At 45.3% G+C, this 21,652-nt stretch overlaps 1 protein-coding gene across 4 annotated transcripts in view; it reads left to right on the forward strand.

Annotated features, from left to right (window-relative positions):
• Positions 1 to 19,356, forward strand: part of ERBB4 (erb-b2 receptor tyrosine kinase 4) — a 322,379-nt gene extending 303,023 nt beyond the window's left edge. The window contains exons 23-27 of one of the 4 annotated variants that reach the window (XM_031554103.1): positions 1,082 to 1,252; positions 15,219 to 15,266; positions 15,547 to 15,594; positions 16,114 to 16,414; positions 17,978 to 19,356. In XM_031554103.1, the coding sequence (XP_031409963.1) occupies positions 1,082 to 1,252; positions 15,219 to 15,266; positions 15,547 to 15,594; positions 16,114 to 16,414; positions 17,978 to 18,414 (1,005 nt within the window). In that variant the 3' untranslated portion in view covers positions 18,415 to 19,356. The other 3 variants (XM_031554101.1, XM_031554102.1, XM_031554104.1) reach the window with 3 other exon arrangements.
• The last annotated feature ends 2,296 nt before the right edge of the window (positions 19,357 to 21,652 follow it).

The following is a 21,652-nucleotide window of genomic DNA, read 5'->3' on the forward strand; positions in this document are numbered from 1 at the left end:
CCTGCAGCACAGGTGAATTGCCTTCACCTGTGCTCCCGTGGCTGACTCATTGCTTGCCTCAGGTGATCAATCAGAGGTTCAGGCCATGATTCAGCAGCCCCATACAGATAGTTCATCTTTGGTTTCTTCTCCAGTGATCCTTGAGGCAATACAGGTTGTGTGCTTCTTGAACAGAAATCAGGATAACTCCATGGTACTGGTATCTCTGCCATCTTCACTCCTCCTTCTTCCCAGAGGCTAGCAAGAACGATGAGCTTGCTGTTCAGCTTATAAACCAGTCTGTGTGCACTGTAGCACAGCAGTCATTCTCTGCCATGTTCTACATGTGGTGTAGTAATTTTTGAGACATGAGAGGCCACTCTTTATCCATTCAGTTAAGCTTAGCATCATTTCTATGGGCTGTTCAGTGTTCAGGGCACGGGCTGCCTTTTCTGATGTTTCATGGCATCAAGCATGGCAAAGTGAAGCTGTGATCTGCCTCTCTAGCTTGTAGGTATTGTTTCAGTTAAATAAATAAATAAATAAAACCACCACCAACAAAAACAACCACATCTTATCGTTGTTGTTGTTGTTGTTACCTGGTTTGATTTTTATTGCTTTCAGCTGTGTTGCATTCTGCAGAATTTTCATATGGATGAGAGGCAAATCTACCTGCCCAGGTTCCTAAAAATACAAATGAAAATAAAGGAAACATCAAAACACAGCAGTTACCACATTATTTTCCCCAACATGTGTGCCTAAATAGCAGAGATATTTCACAAAATACATCAGACCTTAAAAGAATTTGGGTCAGAAACTGTGCTTATATGGGAAAAAGAGAGAAGAAAGAATAAAAGCTCAATCACAACAATGCCAGAAAAAAAGGCTTTGCTTGATTTATACAGATATTCCCTTTCTGTCATCATATTCTCACTAAAAAAGTCAAAACAAACAATGTGGATGTGATGTTTTAGACCAAGCAAAGAAGCATGTGCACTCCCTGCAGCCTGGCTGACAGGACAGGAGGAAGACTGAAGTTCCCTGCTGTGAAATTAATCCATCTTCTCCCTGTTCCTTCCTCACCCCATATCTACCTATTTAGGGAGATGATCGTATGAAGTTGCCCAGCCCAAATGACAGCAAGTTCTTCCAAAATCTTCTTGATGAGGAAGACCTGGAAGATATGATGGATGCTGAAGAGTATCTTGTTCCTCAAGCCTTCAACATCCCTCCTCCCATCTACACTTCCAGGACAAGAATTGATTCCAACAGGGTAAGAGCAAGCTCTGACAGAAATACTGGCTATTATAAAAGCACAGGTGGAGATATAAGTACTCTAATCAAACACAGGCAAGAGTTGCCTTGGGAATTACAAGTTCCCATTGTAAGGAGACTGACTATAAAAATGTTGTCACTGGGTTCCCTGTTCATTGTACCCCAGTGAATTCTAAATTGATAGCTCAGCCTTGAGTGAACAAAGGCTCGACTTGAGCTGCCTTTCCCGAAAGCACAGCTGAGGCTTGTGAAGTCAAGCAGGGTTGTTTCTCAGTTGTGTCCCAGCCCAGTCAGGAAGTATATAGCTCTCATTCTCCATCCCTGCAATCATTTCGTCAGGGTTGGCACTGATGTAACTGAGGACAGCTGGAATATATAGATAATTCTGCTTTTGTGTCTTAAGCCAGATTTCAGACCCAGCCCCTTTCCCTGTTTATATGTGATGCTTTCAGGGCCCTCCTTCCCAAGCGTGGGTTGTGGCTGAACAATTACAGATTTTGGCATGCTGATCTTTGAAACATTCCTATTAGGCAAGGGGAATGCTGTTGGTTTGCAGGAATAACTTGACACACAGGGAGGATTCAGGTGGAATTCTCCTCACGTAACTGAAACCATCTTAAATACAGAAATACACTCTAAGCTCTTCACTTGCCCATCCAGTTGGTGATGACTGGTGCCTGCTTTGGACATTTACAGTGGGATAAGTCACTTTCTAGAAGTGTCTCTGTCTATCTACTCACTACTGACAGCTTCAGTGCAGTCTCAGACCTTTTCTAAATGCCTCAGTGCCATATGAACCCTACTGGGCCTGAGTACACATTTATTGAATTCCTTTCCACTCCTGGGTTCCCTTTCTTGCAGCTCTGAGCTCAGCCCATTGCTACATTTGCCTCTGTCCTCTTAACAGGTTGGATACTGCCCGTTCTCACAAAACTAAGAAATGGTGAAATGGCATTACTAATACAAGACATTTGCGCAAGCATCAGGTGTACTCAGTTCTTAGGGACTTTACTTGTGTGGTTGGATTCTTCTCTCCGTGCTGCTTTTAGTGGAAAGTCACATTTTGAAACACTGCAGTCGTGGCATTTATTCGTCATGGTTTAGAATCCTTCTGGACGTTTCTCCATAGTTCCAAATCACACCCTGGTCTGAATTGATTTATAGTCTGTGTGAAGGTAAACAAAGGAGCTAAGACATTAAACAGGTCAGTATTCATGCTCTGACTCTACACTGATGTTCTTCCACCTCTCCTGGATAAAGCATTGCTTTTCTGCAGCGAGGCAGACCAAAAGCTGCCCTTAAATAAAATCCAATCAATTCATAAGGAAATTGCTACTGTTGTTAAAGGCAAGGAGACTAAGAGAAGTCTTTGGAAGGGACTTGTAGTTATACTGCTAAGATGGGTTCACACAGTACTTCTCCTGCATCAGTAGATAGCTGAGAATGCAGGGATGGTGCATGTTTTGGCAGTAAGCAACTTCCCCTTTACTGCAATGAGAGTTTTTAAGGCTGATGCCAATCTGAAATAAGTTAGTTTTACCCCCAATTGTCTCTGGAGAAGTTCTGCTTCCTTTGCTGCCAATTCTAAGAAAGAAATGACATTAGTTACCTTCCAGAGCTGCTCACTTGCCCGCTTCTGTAAATTGTTGTAGCTTTGTGTAACACAGCAGAGTACTACCAGCACAAGGCAGCCAGCGTGTTCACTGGGATACTCATGGCAAGCAAACCCAGAAGTTCATTATAATTGCATGAAAATTCAAGCACCTTTCTCACGGCCTTTGCCTGACTTCCAGCCTCACTATTGCAATCTGCTTGTACACACGATCTCCCTGAAGTCAGCAGGGCCTCACAGAGAGACCCCATGCCTTCATTTTTGCCACACGGAGAGGCTCTATCACATTCTTGATGAGACGTCTCGCCTCCACAGCTCACAATTTCCCATCTTGGTTTGAGACTGTGATCTAGTCCCACTGAAGTCAGTGGGAGCTTTGCTTTGCAATTCAATTTAATGACAGTAGCAGCTCTGTATCCTCCTTTCAGTAACTCCTACCGCTGGGAATTTTTCTCTAGCATCATATGACAGTCTAACACTTAGAACTGGAATTACACTTTGCCGTAAGTTTTCAGATTCTGAGCAGAGTTTTCTAATCTAATGTTACTGAGAGAAGCTAAGGGACAGAAAGCTCACACTCAGCTCTGCGTTTTTGTACCGCTTCTATCCTTATAGTGTTTTTCTTTATTGTAGGAGCTTCTTTATAGAGGAGTGATCGTTCAGGCAGAAAGAAGAGATGGGCAAATAAGTTGGTGTTGAAAGGCCAGCTGATTTATAACAGCACTTGCTAGAGTCACTGCAGAGCGACTGCTGTCCTGTAACAGGATTAACCTCAGTCATTTAGAGGCTTGTCCAGTGTCTCAGATTAGCTTAAGTCTTGGTTTTATTTGCTAACTGCTCTCCTAAAGGCATTGCTAGTGCTGCTCTACAGGCAGGTCACAGCATGAGGTTGCTGAAGGGGCTTGGGATTGCACCTAAAGTCCCATAGAACCTTTGCTCTTCAGTTCTTGGTATTCCAGTGAAGACTTGTGTTGATTTAAACCAAAAAAGACTTCTGTAAGGCAGTAGCACATGAACGTACTGTTTGTAGTTCAGTACCAGGAGATGTCAGCTACAGGAATCACACAGAGATGAGAGGTGCAGTCGGATCTCTTTAGCCGCAGTTGTCTGATTGTATCTTTCTTTGTGTTTCCTTTGGATAGTTTGTGATTTGTGCTTGTTTGGTGTAATGGATGTTGATATTACACAAACTCATTATGGTACCGCTGCAGCCATAAATGCCAAATGAATTGATGCAGCATAGGTAGTTTGTGTTCACTGCGTCTGGCAAATTAAATTTTATGGGAAGATTGCCAGGCAATTTGGTGAAGTAAAACACACAAGAAACTACATGGTCCTCATGTCATTTCAGAGATGAGAAGCTTGAAAATCCCTGCATTTCCCATCTGAGTTGTTCTGATTGTTGTTTTAGTAAAGGAGGAGTGGGTTACGTGATGGCAGGGTGTTGCAGTCCTCTGACAGCTGCAGTAGAACGTTGTGGCAGCCGAGCAGGAGACAGAAGTTGGCAGTGAGGCTGTGAGCCTCCTCACACTCAGGCTTCAAGGGCCTGAGAAAGGGCATTTGTTTTCTAGGAAAGGTGCTGAAGATGACCTCAGTCCTAAATCATCACTGGATGAGGTGTGCATAAAGCAGCACCTGCCTTTTCACTTCCACATGAGGGCTTTTTGGATACAAATACAAAGCACAAAGCTTAGAAAACCCTTAGAAAGAAGGCTGGAAAGGAGGAAACCTGGCGGTAGGCTTCCAGCTCCACAGGACGTGTCGCATCCTTCCTCCTGAAGGGATGAGATTTACTGAAGGTGGGAGGCTCAGGCACAGCTTCAGCACTTCTATCACATGCAGCCTGCTTCACAGCAGGATCTCCCTAAGTCCTGTCCTGCCAGAACAGAAGCTTGCCCACCCTCTAAGCCCATAGCAGTGCCCTCTGTTACAAAGTCCTTCCTGGGAGTGACTGATGCAGTTTTGAAATAAAAATTAGCATCCTAAGCTAAATTGATTTCTTTGTGGCATCTGAAGTCCTCAGTTGCAGTTTTGGCTCTTCGTCTTTTTCCAGCTTTTATTTTCCGTGGTCTGGAGATATCCTAGAAATATGGAGTTTTAGAAGCTCTGTGCTTCTGAGAGATAAGCTGAATCCTCGGCAGTGTTTCCATGAGCACAGTACCCCAGCTAGCGCTCGAGTGTCCTACATTCACAGCCATTAGATGATTCATTCAGGTATTTGTAACAAGTACTGCCCTGTGTGCACAGAGATAATACTAATACAGAAAGCACTCTGTGTACCCCATGGTGCTTTTTGCTCTAAATCCTTGGCTAATTCCTACTGAAAACTGTCTATGCTGTTTATTACTCACCAATGCAGTCTCTGTAATTTTATCCCATACTCTGTGTATCACAGAATGCCTGCCAACCCAGCAATTAAATATCAAGCTAGGTTTTCAGGATAGAGCTTTAATTAATATGTCCAGGGAGATTGCTCTGCTTGGCTACAGCAGAGCCTGGTGTGCCGGAAGCCAGCTGTTAGCTCCCCAGCAGTGCCTGGCCATCCCAGCCATCCTGGCACAGCGCTGGAGTTGTGGTGTCTGGCAGCTCAACATCTGTATGTGCCTCTGTATAAAAACCCACTCCAGAGAGAAACCAGGTGAGAAGTTCCTTTTGCGATTAATTTGCTTCTATATTTGAAAAGCAGCCATTTTCAAATTACAGGATTGCAGAGGAGAAGGCATTTCACTTCAGCGTGGCATCTTCCCTTCCAAACCTTACAGTGGACGTAGGGACTATTCACCAATGAGATGGCTACAAGTATTGGGGACAGAGCTCCAATGGTAGGTCAGATCAGAGGGCTAAGAGGACCTTCTGTACAGACTGAAATCCAGCAGGCTTGGAGGATGGGGGACTGGAAGCAGCTCAGTTAGAGCCAGAAGGGAGGGATCTGGGAGAGCAGGCAGAGCTTGTATGGGGATAGTGTCCTTGCTGATATAGCTGGCAGTTGGTTGTAGCTGCCCTCTTCTGTGGCAAAGAAGGCAGAAGGAAAAGTAATGATTTGCTGGTGATTCCTCTTGTATCCAGAGCTTTGTCAACAATCAGTGTTTTCCTGGTGCCTGCATCTTTTTTTTTCTGTAAGAAAAAGCTGTTCATTGTCCCTTATCCAAGCTCTCAAATGAGCTCTTTTTCCAGGCATGTCCTGGCCGTGTGGGGCCAGCAGTAGAACTACTTCATCCCAAAGTAAATAGATAATTTGTGTGAAGAGATATCAAAGCTAGATGGGGCATACAAGCACTTTGTCAAGCCTACTGGCTCACAATCAGATAAGGGCTCCTGTCTCCTAATTTCTGTGCAGAAATGCAGCTCGAGGTGCAGTTTGTCTTCTCAAAAGATTGTCTTGATCGTATCGTTTGGGGTGGGAAATACATCACAGATTTTTTCTAATCACTGGGCACTTAGCAGTGACTCATCAGCAGGGTTGAGATCCTCTTGCTGTCCACCACACGCTGTTTTTGTGCTAGATTAAGGAGCTGCCAGCTGTTACAAATCTCCTCTACCTACTAGGCTGGGTAGGATAGCACCATTTGTACACATTTGTTGTCAAGGCAGAGCAGCCATGGTGTCTGTCTCCTTTGAATAAGATTTGTTGGTAGTGTTTGCCATCTCACTGCTTCTGCAGCATCTTCCCAAAAATAATAACTACATCTTTCCTTGGACTTGATGCTTCTCATGCAGCATTGGGTTGTTTCCTCATAGTTTCCCTTTTACTCAATTTCTGTAGTTCCTTAAAATCAAAAGGTCATGAAAACCTTTCCGACAATTTTAGCAGTCTGTCTTCTGCCTTTCTGCAAGGATCTCTTTTCCTCATGCAGGTGTCACAATGAACTCTCCTGCACCTGAACCTATCATGGACTTGTTAATATATTTGTTATTGTATCAAAGGGTTTCAGAGCATTTCAGAAAGTCAGGTTGACAGTCTCTGCTTTAGCTCTCTTGCTTCTTGAAAAACTGCTCGCTCCATTAGGAATATTCAAACTCTACATGAAACCATCCCATTACACCTACTGTACCTTTTTTCTGCTGGGAAGTACTGTATCAAGGATGCCCTTTTCTAGTCTGTGTTGGAAACAGAGAGAGCACCAGGCCATCTTTGTCCATGAAGAGCAGGACTAGGTCCGGAGCGGCACCAATCAGCTTCATTTCATTGCTCAGAATGAGTGAAGGAGGAGGAATAAACATGCAAAAATACGCAGTAAAATACATTAGATGAAAAAATTTCAGTCTTAATAATTTACATGAAAAAGGAAAGCCTTTCACAAAGTGTGTATATTTAGAATACGAGTATTTAAATACCTTTTTTAAAGTGTACTAAGTCTGCTAGGGGGAAAAGGAGGAAAATTCATATGGAAGTCTCAAAGAGAATAGATGATGCCCGACTCTTCACAGAGAAATCTCTGAAAGTGTTTTATGGCAATTAGTCTCTTGATTTGCAGCCAGGCCAGCTGAAATCAGTGCTGGTTCTCAAGGACTCAGCCCTTTTCAGCCTGAATAGATTATCAGGACCAACTTCTTAAATCACCTCATAGTTTTCCAGGTCAAGTGCCTTAAAATGGAAATTTGTAAATGCATCGACTGTTTCCTGTCAAACCTGAACTCCTGGATACAGGGATGGAGTCAGACTGAAAGTGTTGAGTGGCATTTGGGGTTGAATGTACCCTTTCTGCCCACGTAGTACTCCTGGGAAGCCTACAGCAAGTGAACACTCCATGGAATCAGTGCAAGAGATGGTAGCTGTCTGCTGCTTCGGACCATGATGAATGGCATGTAAATGTACTGAGCTCCGGTGAGAAACTGGTTTAAAAACAGGCAGCATCTGCTTAAGCCACGAATAGCTGCTGGCTGTGTTAACAGCCGAGAGAGCTCGCAGCTGATCCATTTTCTTCCCCACAAAGAAAAAAGTCAATAGATATAAAGAGAATAAGTAATAAATATTTCTACAGTGAACTGATGAGGCATTCTTGGAAAAAAAGCAAGCTAAACAACTCTGCATAATTCAACAGTTGGAAAAATGGACTAAAAGTCAGGAAATAATTATGAGCTGGGAGAAAATGTTCCTCGATCTGAAACAGAAACTATTTCAGAGGGGCACTGGGTGGGAGCACTGGGAGCAGGGGCTGTGGGAGGGCACAGGGCATCCTAAACATACCTTCAGTGGAGACAGAATGCCAGCACAGACTACAGTGCCTTTTGTTAGCCAGAGCTCAGGGCCTGCCTTGTGTCTTAAATGCTGCGGTCTGGAAGGGGGGGAGGAGAAATAATTGTGGAAGCTATAAAAAGGCTCTCCAGAAGATGCAGTGGGGAGAAGTGGGAGGAGGCACAGATGAAGTTTAGATTTAGAATGTTAAAAAATGATTATTTTATCCAAATCAGTTGGATGGTTATTTCTTTTAGAGTATTATTGCCACCAGAACCTCAGCCCTGCTCTAAATCAACTCAGCGTTTCATCAAGAAGCCTATTCTTCACTATAAGAGACCAAGAGTGCACAATTACGGGTTTCTTTCCCCTTTGCATAATAAAACTGGGAGATTATCATCAAGTTTCTATTCAGATTTTAGGGAGGCTTTTTTATTTTATTTTTAAAACCCATCTTTGTCTGTAAGAGCTCCCTGTTCGGGCCAGCATGCTGTAATGATAACTGCTGTAAAGGCTTCAGTGGAGATGTGCTCTATTTCATTCTCAATGAGGGCTGATGGCATTTAGAGAGGCTCAGAATATCCTTTGATTACCGTAGAAAACAGACTGGGGAAGATGGTGATGCAGAGCACGGCATGGGAGGGGGCTGCAGCTCAGAGTGCTGCTCATCAACTTTCTTTTGTGCGTCTCTCTCTTTTTTTTTTGGTCTGCAATGCTGCAATCACCAATCGTAGCCCTGTTGTGGGTTGAAGTCCCATGCCCCATCCATTGCCTGTTTGGGGACTTGGAGGTTTGCATAGAAGGGAGCTGCTGCGCTCTCGCACACGGTGGGGAATCGGCCCCATGTTAGGAGGTGCGGTGTGCTGCAAAACACCTCTGGGCATATACAAAAAAGGAGTGACAGAGAGCTAGTCATGGGTGACAGGATGGATGTGGCAGTAAAAGAGATTGAGGGAAAAAGACAGACACATGCAAGCTGCCTCTCCTCCTGCTTCCCTGGCTGCTTGACGCTGGCAGTGTGTTCATACAGAATAACAAGGGACAGGAATTTTTGCATCTTTACTCCTGTGTCATGCTTATATCAAAGCATGGATTGAGCCAGCTGTTTGCCAGTCTTCCTGAAGGTTGCGCAGACAAAGGCTTCCCAGGTTTGAAGGACAGGAGGTTTCCAGGGAGGGTTTTCGTGGCAGCACACAGCCTTTATTCCCTGCCTGGGTGTGGGAGGAGGGGCCGTGGCAGAGCCCCTCTCCCGTGCTTTTGTGTCAGTCAGAAACCTGTGGTTTGTGGCACACGGTGCATCTCACAGCGGGCTGTTTTCATCAGTCGTCTTCCAGTGTTTGACTCCCTTGCTTGGTGAGGTTTCAGACAGAAGAAGGATGGTATATGTCTGATATTTTCCACAGGACGCAGTCTGTGCAATATTTAGGTATCTCATTTCCTGTACCATTCTACCAAAAATGTTAGCTATGTCTCGTTTGCGATCTATGCCATTGATTGCTCGCAGCCTGTTCCATATCACTCCTGGAAGGCTGTACTGAAATTCAGGCATCCTGCTGTGCATGGACTGCTCTGCAAGAGCCTCTAAGTCTGAAAACAGACAGATGTGGGTCTGTGAGTCATCTGCAGCAATGAGTTAAGGCAGCACTGAGCTGTACTCGGGTTACCAGTGAAATGTCTGTACTTAGAGTGAACAAGTTCAGGGATGTCTTAAACCTACCATACGGCTGAGACACGCTAGGGCACACCGTATGGTACAGGCAGCTTCAGTGAGGACATGTTCCAACTGTACTTGAAGGCAGTAACAGACTTACCCACATTTAGGGAGGAGGAACTTTCGTAGGTGAGGGAACTTTTGTACAAAACTATGCTTTCCCATTTCAGAAGAAGAAAATTACAAAACTGGTGTGGACTCATGGCTCCTCTCCCGGTCAGGGCATGTGTGACAGAAGCTGATAGCTGTCCATTCCTGTGGCAGTCAGTAGGCCTAATTTGACATGTGCTCTGAAGACACCGAGGTTTAGGGTGTGAAGTTCCAGCACTCTGATGCTGCAGGGACCACCAGGATGCCATCCATGCTACCTGTGGGCCAGCAGAGCCTTCCGGTGGGGTGAGCTGCCAGTGTCCTGCAGGTAACAGCACTCCCCTTGTGCTCAGTGCTGCTCTGATACTAGGAAACAAAGCTTTCTTCTTCAGAAAGGTTCCTTGAGCTGAGGAAGCCGTGTGCGTGCTGGTGGAGCAACCAATGCATGTGAGTTTTGAGGAGCAATGTGAGTGTTGTGCTGCGTTTGTCAAAACAAACTGCACATTTCTTTTTCTGTACAGTTCAGCTCTGAAGGGGGGCCAGGACCAGAAATCTTCAGTGCTCTGCGAAACCTTCCAGCCATTGCCTTACAAACAGCATTTCATTTCTTTGTAGTATTACACAGAGGGCAGCAGGACTGCTCCCAGGCAGAGGTGACTCCTCCAGCGGTGCTCTTTCCCAGCTGAACTTCCATTCAGATCAATTGCAAATACCAGGCTGCTCTCCTGAAATTAACTGGGGTTTGCTCGGGGCTGGTGGGACAGCTCGTGGGGTGTGCTCTGTCTGCAGCCCCCCTGGGGCAGCCCTGGCATGTTATTCACATTCACCCACATACAGCAGCCATCCTCCTTCTGAGCTAACTGCTGCGTTCTTGGTGCTTACAGCAAGATCTGCTCTGCCCGCTGTGCAGAGGCTGCAGCTTGGTGGCCCAAACCTGAGAATTTGATTTGGTTTTAAATCAGATGACTGTGGTTTGACTTGGTTTCAAATCAGGTAAGGAGCAAAGAGAGTTATTTGTAAGCGCACGCAAACCAGGACAGAAATGGCACAGAGCAGTGTTGCAGAGAGGCCTGAGGTGTGGAGCACAAGGTGCTCCTGGGCTGTAGGTGTGGGCAGTGGGAAGGTCGGTGCTCTGCTCCTGCTCTCTGGCATGGTGTTTCTGTATATGAGAGCAGTTGGCAGGGAGAGAGCTGGGTGTCAGGTGCCTCTGGTTTGATTCAGATACATATACATGCTTTACTACAGCCTTGCATTTAGTAAAGAACAGTTTTGCAATCACATGAGCTTAGCAGACTGCTTAAGAACAATAACCAGCAATAACTATGTGGTGCTATCAGAGACGTATGCAAAAGTCAGAGGGTGCAGAGCAAGCAAGCTGTGCAGCTGTGAGGGTGCTGCTGGCAGGCTGTGCTCCCTTTAGGACCATGTGGGCAGCAGGACCCAGCACCACTTCCATTTCATTGCAGTTTAATAGGCAGCCAGAAAATACTATGTCCCTGCTGTACAGGAGGAGGTATTTGCTTTTGGGAGGCTTTAGAAGCGAGGAATTAGAAAATGAAATTAATGAACAGAAAGCAATAACACAAACCAATATTCACCAAACTGTTATTTACCTCTCCTTTATCAAGGCTCATTTTACACATGTATTAGCTGTTACAAGAGCTGGTGTGTCACTGGTGGTTAATACCAGAGAGCCTTTAAAAGCCTTTAGGGCACATATGCTTGTTTTTCATCTTTTCTCCCTGATGCCAGAAATTCAGTCTTGTAGTAGAAAGAATGAAATCTCAGGCATTTTGGTGACAAGCCTCCTTTTGGAGGCTGCTTGGGGTTAAAGTGTAGATGGCTGCTGTACACACTGGAGCTAGGAGGGAAAGGAACATCAGCTTTTTTCAACATAGTGTTTTTAAATGTAAATTGAACAGAGACGAAAAAAAAAAAGGAATGGAGTAAACTGTATTGTGCATACAAATGAAGCTATTTAAGTTTTTCTTGCTGAGATCCAGATGTGTTTTCTGCTCACAGCACGATTCATGTACTGACCAATAACAATGAGCTGGGGCTTTCAGTGCTTCTCTTGGAAGCCCACAAAATGATGACATCACATTGCAATTAGCAGGCAATTTAAAGGCATTTAAACAATTATATCACATTTTCAGCCCTGCTAATTGGCACCACAGCTGTTTTCTTTGCCTCCTTTTTTGGAACAGCAGCCACAGGGCATTAACTCATGGGGAAAAACAGTAAAGGACTAAAAAAGTGTGCAGACACCTGTGGTTCTGAGAAGAGCCAAGCTGTAAGGGTCTGTGCTAAGAGTGTTGCAAGACAGCTATGTTTAGTACAGAGCTAAGGGGAGGGAGGCATGATGAAATACCATTACTGTGATCTCAGTTGGCAGGTCACTAACCGGGGAGGGTCTTGTCAGCAAAAATAGCAATAAATGCATTAATGCTAGTCTGTTCTCTCCTGATGTCTTCAGACAGGACTATTCTTAGAGGGCACATTAGTTTGTTGTTATACTTCATAGTATGTATTTAAATGTCAGAGTCGCAGCCAAGAAAATATAAAGATAGGACAGTGGGTTCAGCCTTCTGTATGAGGTTGGAGCACAGCTTGTCCATAGATAGATGTCATGGCCATCCTAGAACACTATTTTTTTTCCAGTTGTTAATCATCTAAATTTTTACTGGCAAAGGTGCATAGTCCTTCATATTGAAGTCAAACATGTTGACAGAATACTTGGTTTGCCAAGTTTGTCCAAGTCCTCACCACTCTCTGTCTTACCAATTCATAGAATCCTAGAATGGCCTGGGTTGAAAAGGACCACAATGCTCATCCAGTTCCAACCCCTGCTATGTGCAGGGTCACCAACCAGCAGACCAGGCTGCCCAGAGCCACATCCAGCCTGGCCTTGAATGCCTCCAGGGATGGGGCATCCACAGCCTCCTTGGGCAACCTGTTTCAGTGCCTCACCACCCTCTGGGCGAAATGCTTCCTCCTAATATCTAACCTAAACCACCCTGTCACAGTTTAAAACCATTTCTTCTTGTCCTATCACTACTTACCTATCTTCATTCTTTTCCTTTCCCATCTTTTTGGAGTAGACAAAGAGCTTCCCTGAATTGAAAGAAATGTGAGGTTGGAGGGTGAAGAGATGTCAGTCCATCCTCTGCAGTGGAACATCTTGTACCCATCAGCAGGATGCAGTAGGAGTCTCTGACAAGCTCAGAGGACTGTTTTTATCCATTTATGCAATACATTCCAAGTTGTAGCCTGACCTTGCCACTAATGTCAGTAAATCTGCCACACAAAGAAAAGTGAGAGGGATCGGAGCTGATAAGGCACAGTGCTCCTTGTTCCAAGGACTGTCCCAAAGGGGTCTCTTGCAGAACACTGCCAAGTTACAGCCCTGCTGCACAGTCTGCTCAGATGTGTATTGCTCAACTCTGCTCTTGTCCCTTTAAAAAAGATTAGTTTCTGGTCAGGTGTTTCCTGTTCTCTCTTATCATCATCTGTTTCACTGTGGTAATGCCAGCCATGCAACCACTCCCTGATGCTGGTTCTTCTATCCCTGCTTGTGAACCTTGGCTGTTGTTCAGGCTGAGTACATTTGTCTCAAATACACCGTGGCACCGTTGAAATGTAAGTGCCCTACTTCTTAGTGAGATTGGCCAACTGTCAGTGTCCCCTACAACGCACACAGGGGAGCACTGAAGCCCCCAGACTGACCGAGCCTAGATCTCTGCCACTGGGGCTGCCCAGGCACAGCACTGCCTGAGAGCACATTGGCTTTATGGTTGGCATCATCCAGGTGTCTTCTTGCCATGTTCAGACTTAAGAGCTCCTATCCCTGCCTCCTCAGACTCCTGTCTCCCTGCACATCTCAGTATTTCTCTCTGGCCACTAATTTGTTCTTTTGCAAGCCACCATTCCCTGGTTCCTGACCATCACCTGGTCCTCTAGCATCACTTCTCTTGAGATCTTCACAGTTCTTTATCAATTTCTTCCCTTTTGAGTTTGGACTTGATGATCTTGAGGTTGGACTTGATGATCTTGAGGTTGGACTTGATGATCTTGAAGGTCTTTTCCAACCTGAGCAATTCTGTGATTCTGTGATGATTCCCTGGGCACTGGCAGGGGCTCACTGAGGCCACAGGCAAGTTCCTCCTCTGCGTTCCCTTCCAGCAGCTCGTTTCCCTGGGGAAAAAATGTGCATGGAGGGACTTCTGCTCAGGCTTTGCAAACAGCTGGTGCAGAGGGACACTGAGCTAACAGAGGTACTACTGCACTTCCGTATTTTGCAGCCTGGAGCCTTTTGTTAGAAGGTTATTGCTTGGCTAAATACAGATGAATTTGCATTTAAGTGCAGAAAAGTGTGCCCCTTACTAGGGCTTGTCCACCACGTTTGCACCTCAGACAAAAGGTGCTAGATTTGAGTTACAAAATGGCCATGGGAATATTTCTATCAGCAAATTGAGTCCATTTGTGAACACCAAAACCTTCATTGTGAAGGTTTTCCCTGATGCAGATACTGAGCTTAAACCAAAAGCCTCTCTTTATAAAGGCTGGTCTTAGTGATGTATTGGCAAAAGGTTTATAAGGCAAAAGCTGACTGTGGTACACCCCATCCTTGTGGTGTGATGATGTGCATCTTCTCTAATTGTACTTTCAGCTCTCAGTATGGATGTTTCCGCAAGAGATTTTCATGAATAAGGCTTCTTCTAAAGTGAAATGTTCTCAGTGTGGTCGGACTTCTTACCCAAGGATGTGGGATTTTTTCCTCACTTGTCTGAAGTTTAGCCTTTTTTTTTAAATATCCTGGCTTTTTCTCTCCCTGAACTAGGAGGTAAGGGAAACACAAGGAAGTTTTCTGAAACAAAATGGGAAGCAATGGAGTTGTGAAGAACAGATCTAGAAATCTAAAATGTAGCGTTTTGGCAGTAGAAAAATAGATCATAATAGTTCTGTTTTATTTTGGTTTTCTTCCCAAAAACTCAGCATTTCCTCAATGAAATAAGACAGTTCTGAGCAGTACAAATTGATACAGATACAGCCTCTGCTGATGGTATCAAAACGAATGTATGTACATAGAGGCACTGCCTTACAACCTCCAGAACTCTCAGTAGTATCTGTTAGCATGTGCAACTTGCCCCTATGCAACAAGGGAGCCTGGCAGCCTTTCCTGGGGCAGGCAGGCAGGCGCACAGCTTTTTCACATCAGCACAACGTGGGCCATCATTAACATCTTTGCATTTTGGATTTGCTGAGGAAATCTGATGTGCATGTTTCTCCCCATTAGCTCATTCAGCTCATGCGACTTGTTTCACTCATGTGACCTCTTATTACGTATCCATCATTCCATTTTTCTTTCCCATTAGAGTGAAATTGGACACAGCCCTCCTCCTGCCTACACCCCTATGTCAGGAGTAAGTATTTCACATTCAACCTTCATTCTTTAGGTTTTTCTTCTTCCTTCACTACCTGTTTTCTGTTTCCCCTCCCTTATTTCTACATAAATGTCTCAAAAACCAACACTGAATGCAGTTTACGTATGTGTAAGCCATCCAATAGTCAGGGATCTCTAAGCTCAGCTTGGATTTATCTATGAGCTCAATGGATCCATGGGCAAAATCACTGCCAGTATTTCTTGGAAAAGCATTTAGGAATGCTTAGATCAATCTGTCCATTTTTCCTTCCCATTTATAGGTCATGATGTCGAAATTTCCTTGCACGCCCTTGCTGAGAAGCAGAATGGTAGGTTGAGTTGAACTGTTGAGATGAGATGTTGATGAAGCCCTGTGAGCAGCCCCCTGGGAGCAAACCAAGTTCAGAGATGGCAGCGTCCTCTGTCCCCAACTTCCTCTGCAGAAGGAGATTTCTCTAGCATAAGGTTTAAGGGTTTTGTTCAGAAATCAAAGGAGGTTGCCACAGTAATAGAAAAGGAGAAAATATGTTTGCTTGCCTCTTGCAGCTATCTGCAGCCTCCTCATTTACATAGGAGATAAGTTCTAGCCTCATTTCCTGCCAGCTTCCTCATTGCCCTGCCTGCACTGATGCTCTTCCCACGGAATGGACCTGCTCAGCACCGGGAAGGTGGATGCTTTGGTAGTCCTGCAGCGCTGGAAATGCAGCAGCCTGAAGGATGGATGAGGCTTCTACTGCCCTGTGAAATGCATCACTGAGCAGCCGTGGCAGGAGAGCCGCAGGCATGCCTTGTTGCAGAATCTTGCCTCCCTTTGGAGCCTCCTTTCTAAGCTGCCTTCTCTTTCCCAGCAGAACCAGTTCGTGTACAGAGATGGCGGCTATGCTGCAGAGCAGGGAGTGCCGATGCCGTACAGAGCTCCTGGCTGCATCATCCCAGAAGCCCCAGTTGCTCAGGGGGCGACAGCAGAGATCTTTGAAGACACCTGCTGCAACGGCACGCTGCGGAAGCAGGTGGCCACGCTGGCAAAGGAGGACAGCAGCACCCAGAGGTACAGCGCTGATCCCACAGTCTTCATACCAGAGCGGGTGATCCGGGGAGAGCTGGATGAGGACGGCTACATGACGCCAATGCGGGACAAACCCAAAACAGGTAACAGTTTGTCTTTCCAGAGAAGTTCCCCATGACTGCGTTCTCTATTTTTCTACATCAGCAGCTTTTCACAAAAAGTGGCTTCATCAGCTAACCCAGCAGGACTGAAATGTTCTGACTTGATTAAAATTTCTTTGCAGGGGGATTCCCTTCTTACTGCTCAATATTCTGCTTAAGAAAGCTGACACTGCTTTAATGTCAGATTTGGTATTTCCCCCTTTATTTTTTGATGCTGGAAGGGAACGAGAGAAAGGAATGAAAAACCAACAGCCCCCCCCTTCTTATCCAAGAACAAATATTTGTGCTTTTTCCAAGAATCTTTCTTTGTCCAGCCATAGTCTCCACTTTGCTTTGTTTATTGATCTGCTTTATCGTCACAGCATTGTGGTTGGTAAATGTCAGGTTGAACATATCGCAGAACCGATGCACACAGTTGGCATTTTACACCCAAGAGAAGTTTAGGATTGAAAGAATGCAGTGTGCTTTGGAGAGACCATCACTGTGAGGTGGTGCGTGCCTATGTTAGTGCCAGCTCAGTGCTATGCTTCCCACTTGACCTTCATTCTCTCCTTTCTTTTTAAATAGTGACAGCACTATTTTGCTGTTAGGGGATGTGTCATTAGTAATTTGCTTTCAAACATTAGCATTATCTTTAAAGAAATTAATTAAAGCAGACGTAAATGCCAAGTAACAACTGGGTTTGCTCCAGAATTTGGAAGCCTCTTGCTTCATGGTGGAAACAGAGGGGATTGTGGGACACGTGCACTTGTAACCTAAGGCAGCCAATATCTTTGTTTCTTTTCCCTTCCCATCCTTCTTATCTCCTTCCTAGGTACCTTCAAACCTTTCTACAACCAAGCCACACCTTTTTGTGGTGTTAACCCATAGCAAATGTTTTGAAGCTACTATAACCCATGCCAACTGTTCTGGAGCTAATGTTAAGACTCTCTTGTACCGTTTCCAGGACTCACTTGAATTATTTTCCATAATGCTTCAAGGCCCTTTGTCCTTCAAGGATGGAAGGTTTTTAATCAGGCAGATTGTTCTATTAGAAATGAAGCTGTCTTAGAAGTTAAGCTTCTTTGCACAAAAACCATCCCCAAGGGCTAACTAAGACTTCTGTAGAGCTTTCTGAATAGAACAACTGTGGAGCAGAGGGTTTGACTGATACATCCAAGGTTGCACAATCATCCACAGGGACAGGAGCAGCTCTGTGTGTTTGGCCCTGTAGTTCATGCTCCAGCAGGAAGGCCAGGATCAGATGAGGCATTGGCTATGGTTCAGCGCGAGCTGCAGTTCAGTTTTCAGCTGTGCAGCTGTGAGTCACTGTTTCCGAGGGTCCCAGCTCTTTATTTTAGCCCATACTGCCTGTTTAGGTTGTAAACTCACTTTTAGCAAGAGAGTGTGTTCAACACAGATGGCACCTGATATTGCCCGGAGTCCTAGGAATGGCTGGGTGGAAGGAGGCACTAGTCTGAGCCTGATGGTAACGTAACAAGAGGGCTTGCTGTGTGGATGCTCTTCTCTCAGTCACTGTTGATTGATTTTTTTATCTTTCCTTAGATTACCTGAATCCAGTGGAAGAGAACCCATTTGTCTCCCGGCGAAAGAACGGAGATCTCCAAGCTGTGGACAACCCAGAGTATCACAACGCTCCGAACGGGCAGTCCAAAGCAGAGGATGAGTACGTGAATGAGCCATTGTACCTCAACACTTTTGCAAACACCTTGGAAAACGCTGAGTACCTGAAGAACAATTTGCCAGAGAAAGCCAAGAAGGCCTTTGACAACCCAGACTACTGGAATCACAGCCTGCCCCCACGAAGCACTCTCCAGCACCCGGACTACCTGCAAGAGTACAGCACAAAATACTTTTACAAACAGAACGGACGGATCCGGCCCATTGTGGCAGAGAATCCCGAATACCTCTCCGAGTTTTCCCTGAAGCCTGGCACTGTGCTGCCCCCGCCGCCCTACAGACACCGGAACACAGTGGTGTAGTATCCGCGGTCTTACAGAAGTGGAAAGGCAACCCCTTCTAGCTGCCTCACTCTTTCTCTTTTTCTCCTTCTCCCTTCCCTACTTCCCTTTTTTCCTCCCATGAGCTTCCTCTTCTTGCCAGTTCACTCATTTTTGCTATTTCCAAGTGAAAGGATGTCTTGGAGTCATTTGTGGATTGAGTTGGGAACCGGAAAAGAAGGAAGGAAGGAAGGAAAGAAGGAAGGAGACTGAGAGGAGGAGTGTACAGCCTGGTGTTTCTCGCCTTCCGCAGATCCGAGAGGCAGGTGGTCAGAGAAACCAGACAGTACAGAAAATCCATGGCAGTGTTGCCTGCTGTCAAGCTAGTCTCAGTGATTCCACCCAGACGCTGTAGGGGAAGCCGCAGAGAGGCTGTCTCTCTCAGGAGGAACTGATGAGTCTGTACAGCATTCCTGGAAATCTCAATGCAGTTTCCATTAGGGGGAAAAATGGACAATTTTTATATTATGTGTAATAGCACAGTAATTGAGATTGAGAATCCAGTTTCTTTCTCTAATACTTTCTATCCCAGCAACTGAAAACGGCTAACTTGGCTTTTCATAATCGTTCAGATCTTCATCGTGGCTTTCCCAGAAATGATGATGTGACTCTGAGAGCCGGCGCAATCCTTGTTCTGAGCTACACCATGATTTTGTGCCACTTCCTAACCACAGAGACTCCAGCTCAGAACTGGTGTGTGACATGACCATTTTTGTATATGTGCCAACAGGACAAATGTTTTAAACAGAAAAATCCTTTCAGAAATGAGTAACAAAGCCCCCACCCCCCACGTGTTCTTCTTGAACCTAAAAGGCCAAGAAATCAAGATTTGTACGTAAAAGGCTCAGTTTCCTGTTTCATACCTGCTGAACATAGGTACATAAATGCAAATAAATTCTTCCCTCTTTTTCTTCTTTGAGATCATGAAGGTGGTTAGGGATGCTGTCAGGCAATGCTGAGGACGAGACGGAGCACTGGAGAGTTCACTGTGGGTCATGGAGTCAGCCCAGCTCTCTGTGGGGTGCTGGTGGGAAGGGTCCTTGAAACTGGAAGAAAGAACGACACTGGACTGGAGAAAACGCACATAGAAGTTCACTGGAAAGTTAGTTTGCACTTAAGCTCTGATTTTATTTGAACTGTTTTCTGGATTTTGAATGAAGCAATATGGAAGTGACCAGCAAAATACAAAATAATAATTTTAAATTAAAAAAAAAGTGAATTATATGTAAAGGATGACTGTGGAAATGCCAAAATGAAGCATATCAAGTCTTTGGTACAATGTCCACCAGTTCGGAGAGGCATTGCATTGACTGTTTCAGAGAACACAGTGACAGAGCAGCCAGCTCTTATTGCTGCCGCGTGAAAGACAGCACAGCAAGCCCTGGAAGGGATCCAAGGAGGAGAATGCCTTGCTCCGGCGTGCAGCACAGTACGGAATGCTTTTTTCTAACAGGAGGATTACTCTGTCACAGAACACAGTGTATATGATGTTTGCTAAGTCAAAATGTGCATGACTCACAGAGCTTTCAGTCACAAAATGTAAACAGGTATGAGTTGGCCTCCCTGCACTGGGTTCTGCATTCATCAGCCTCAGAAGGAACCTCCAGCCACTGTTTGGGGTGTGTTCAGCAGATGGAGCTGGGAGGGGTGGAGCAGTGCTGATGATGGGTTGCTCTTGGTGTGCCAATGCATCCTGTGTGAGCATTTGTGCACCTGGTTCCCACTGAAAATCTTCAGGTTGCATTAGGTACCTGTAAAGAGCTGTCTGTGTCTCATTAAGGGAGAGTAATACCTGTTGGAGGGCAGTATTTCAGTTTATGAACTTCAGTACTATTATGTCCAGATCTTTGGGGTAACCCGGCAACAAAACCAGCAACAACTAGTGGTCTGGAAATTGTATCCAGTTCCTCCAAAATCCTGCCTATGAACACAGCTTGCAATACTGACTGCAATCCTGGTGGCTCAGGGGCAGCCTGACAAAAGGCAGTTTTCAAAGCTGGGTGGTTGGTGGTGAAAGGGGAACGTGATTGCTGAGCCAGGGCTGGTTCTGCCAACAGCCTGCTCCTGTGCTGCGTGTGCCTAGGCCAGCTTGAGCCAGCCGAGCTCACCTCCAGCTGCAGGGCACTGCTACGCCTGCTGCGTGGGGCTCTTTGGAGCTACCGAAGGGAGATGCTGGGCCAGATGAGAACAGAACAAATGACCAGCACACCACTGAGGCGAGATCAGTGATTAGGGAGTGTCACGTAGCTCAAAGGCTGTGTCTCCTCCTGAGACCATCTGTAACTTCCTGATTGTGATGGGAAACAGGATGGCACATGATGTCCTGGGGACCCTGCTCCTGGAAAGTTTGCTGGTGACAGTACTGAAGCACGTAAGCAGCTTAGATGCTGTAGGTAGGTGGAGCGGAGGGGGAAGGGGCGGTCAATTTATCCATGAACAGGTCATACAACAGAGTAACTCCAAATGGAGAAGAACAATGGCTGTACTGCTTGTGCATGAATTTAGAGAGGGGCACATGAAAGCGACTGGGGGAGAGGGACACGCGTCTCCAAAATCAGACAGCTGCTCGTGGAAGGTGGAGACCTGTTTGTTCCTCTGGTAATAAAGTAAGTAGGACCGGTGTTAGAAAGAATCCAAATGTAAATAACAGTGTTCTTTAACATTTTAGCATTTCTTACGTAGCTTGAATTATTTATTCATTGCAATTGTTGTCTGTGGGTAAGATGCACTTGGTAGCGTGGAAATGCAGCGTTCCTTGGATGGAGGCAGCATTTAGGGCAGGCTGTTACCTGGCACTGGGGGCTATCCGCACACAAAGTGCATTTTGTCAGCACAAAGCTGTAGGTGAGCATCAGCAGAATTATTTTCTCCATCTCTGATTTCTCCATCTCTGATTAATTCTCTGTTTCTACAGTGGTATCTATACACACCAGCATTCAGCTCCCATGGATTTTTCATAGGCAGGCACCTTTTGGTAGATGTTTTTCCTTTTGCTCATGCACAAAAGAAAAGCAGTGCACTGCTTCTCAAGAGCAGATACCTCTATCAGCCTTTGTCTAAGGTAAATATGCTAAATGAAGAAGAGCAACAGCTGGTTTTCACCTTCTCTCTTGCAGCAATTGTTTTAGACGTTACATGCCGAGCTGAGGGCTAGTTCAGACAGAAGTAGAAACTGCACCTCATTGATTGCTCAAATAAATATTAATTTGGGTGGTTTTTT

The sequence above is a fragment of the Meleagris gallopavo genome, chromosome 7, assembly GCF_000146605.3.
Source record: "Meleagris gallopavo isolate NT-WF06-2002-E0010 breed Aviagen turkey brand Nicholas breeding stock chromosome 7, Turkey_5.1, whole genome shotgun sequence".
Lineage (NCBI taxonomy): Eukaryota > Metazoa > Chordata > Aves > Galliformes > Phasianidae > Meleagris > Meleagris gallopavo.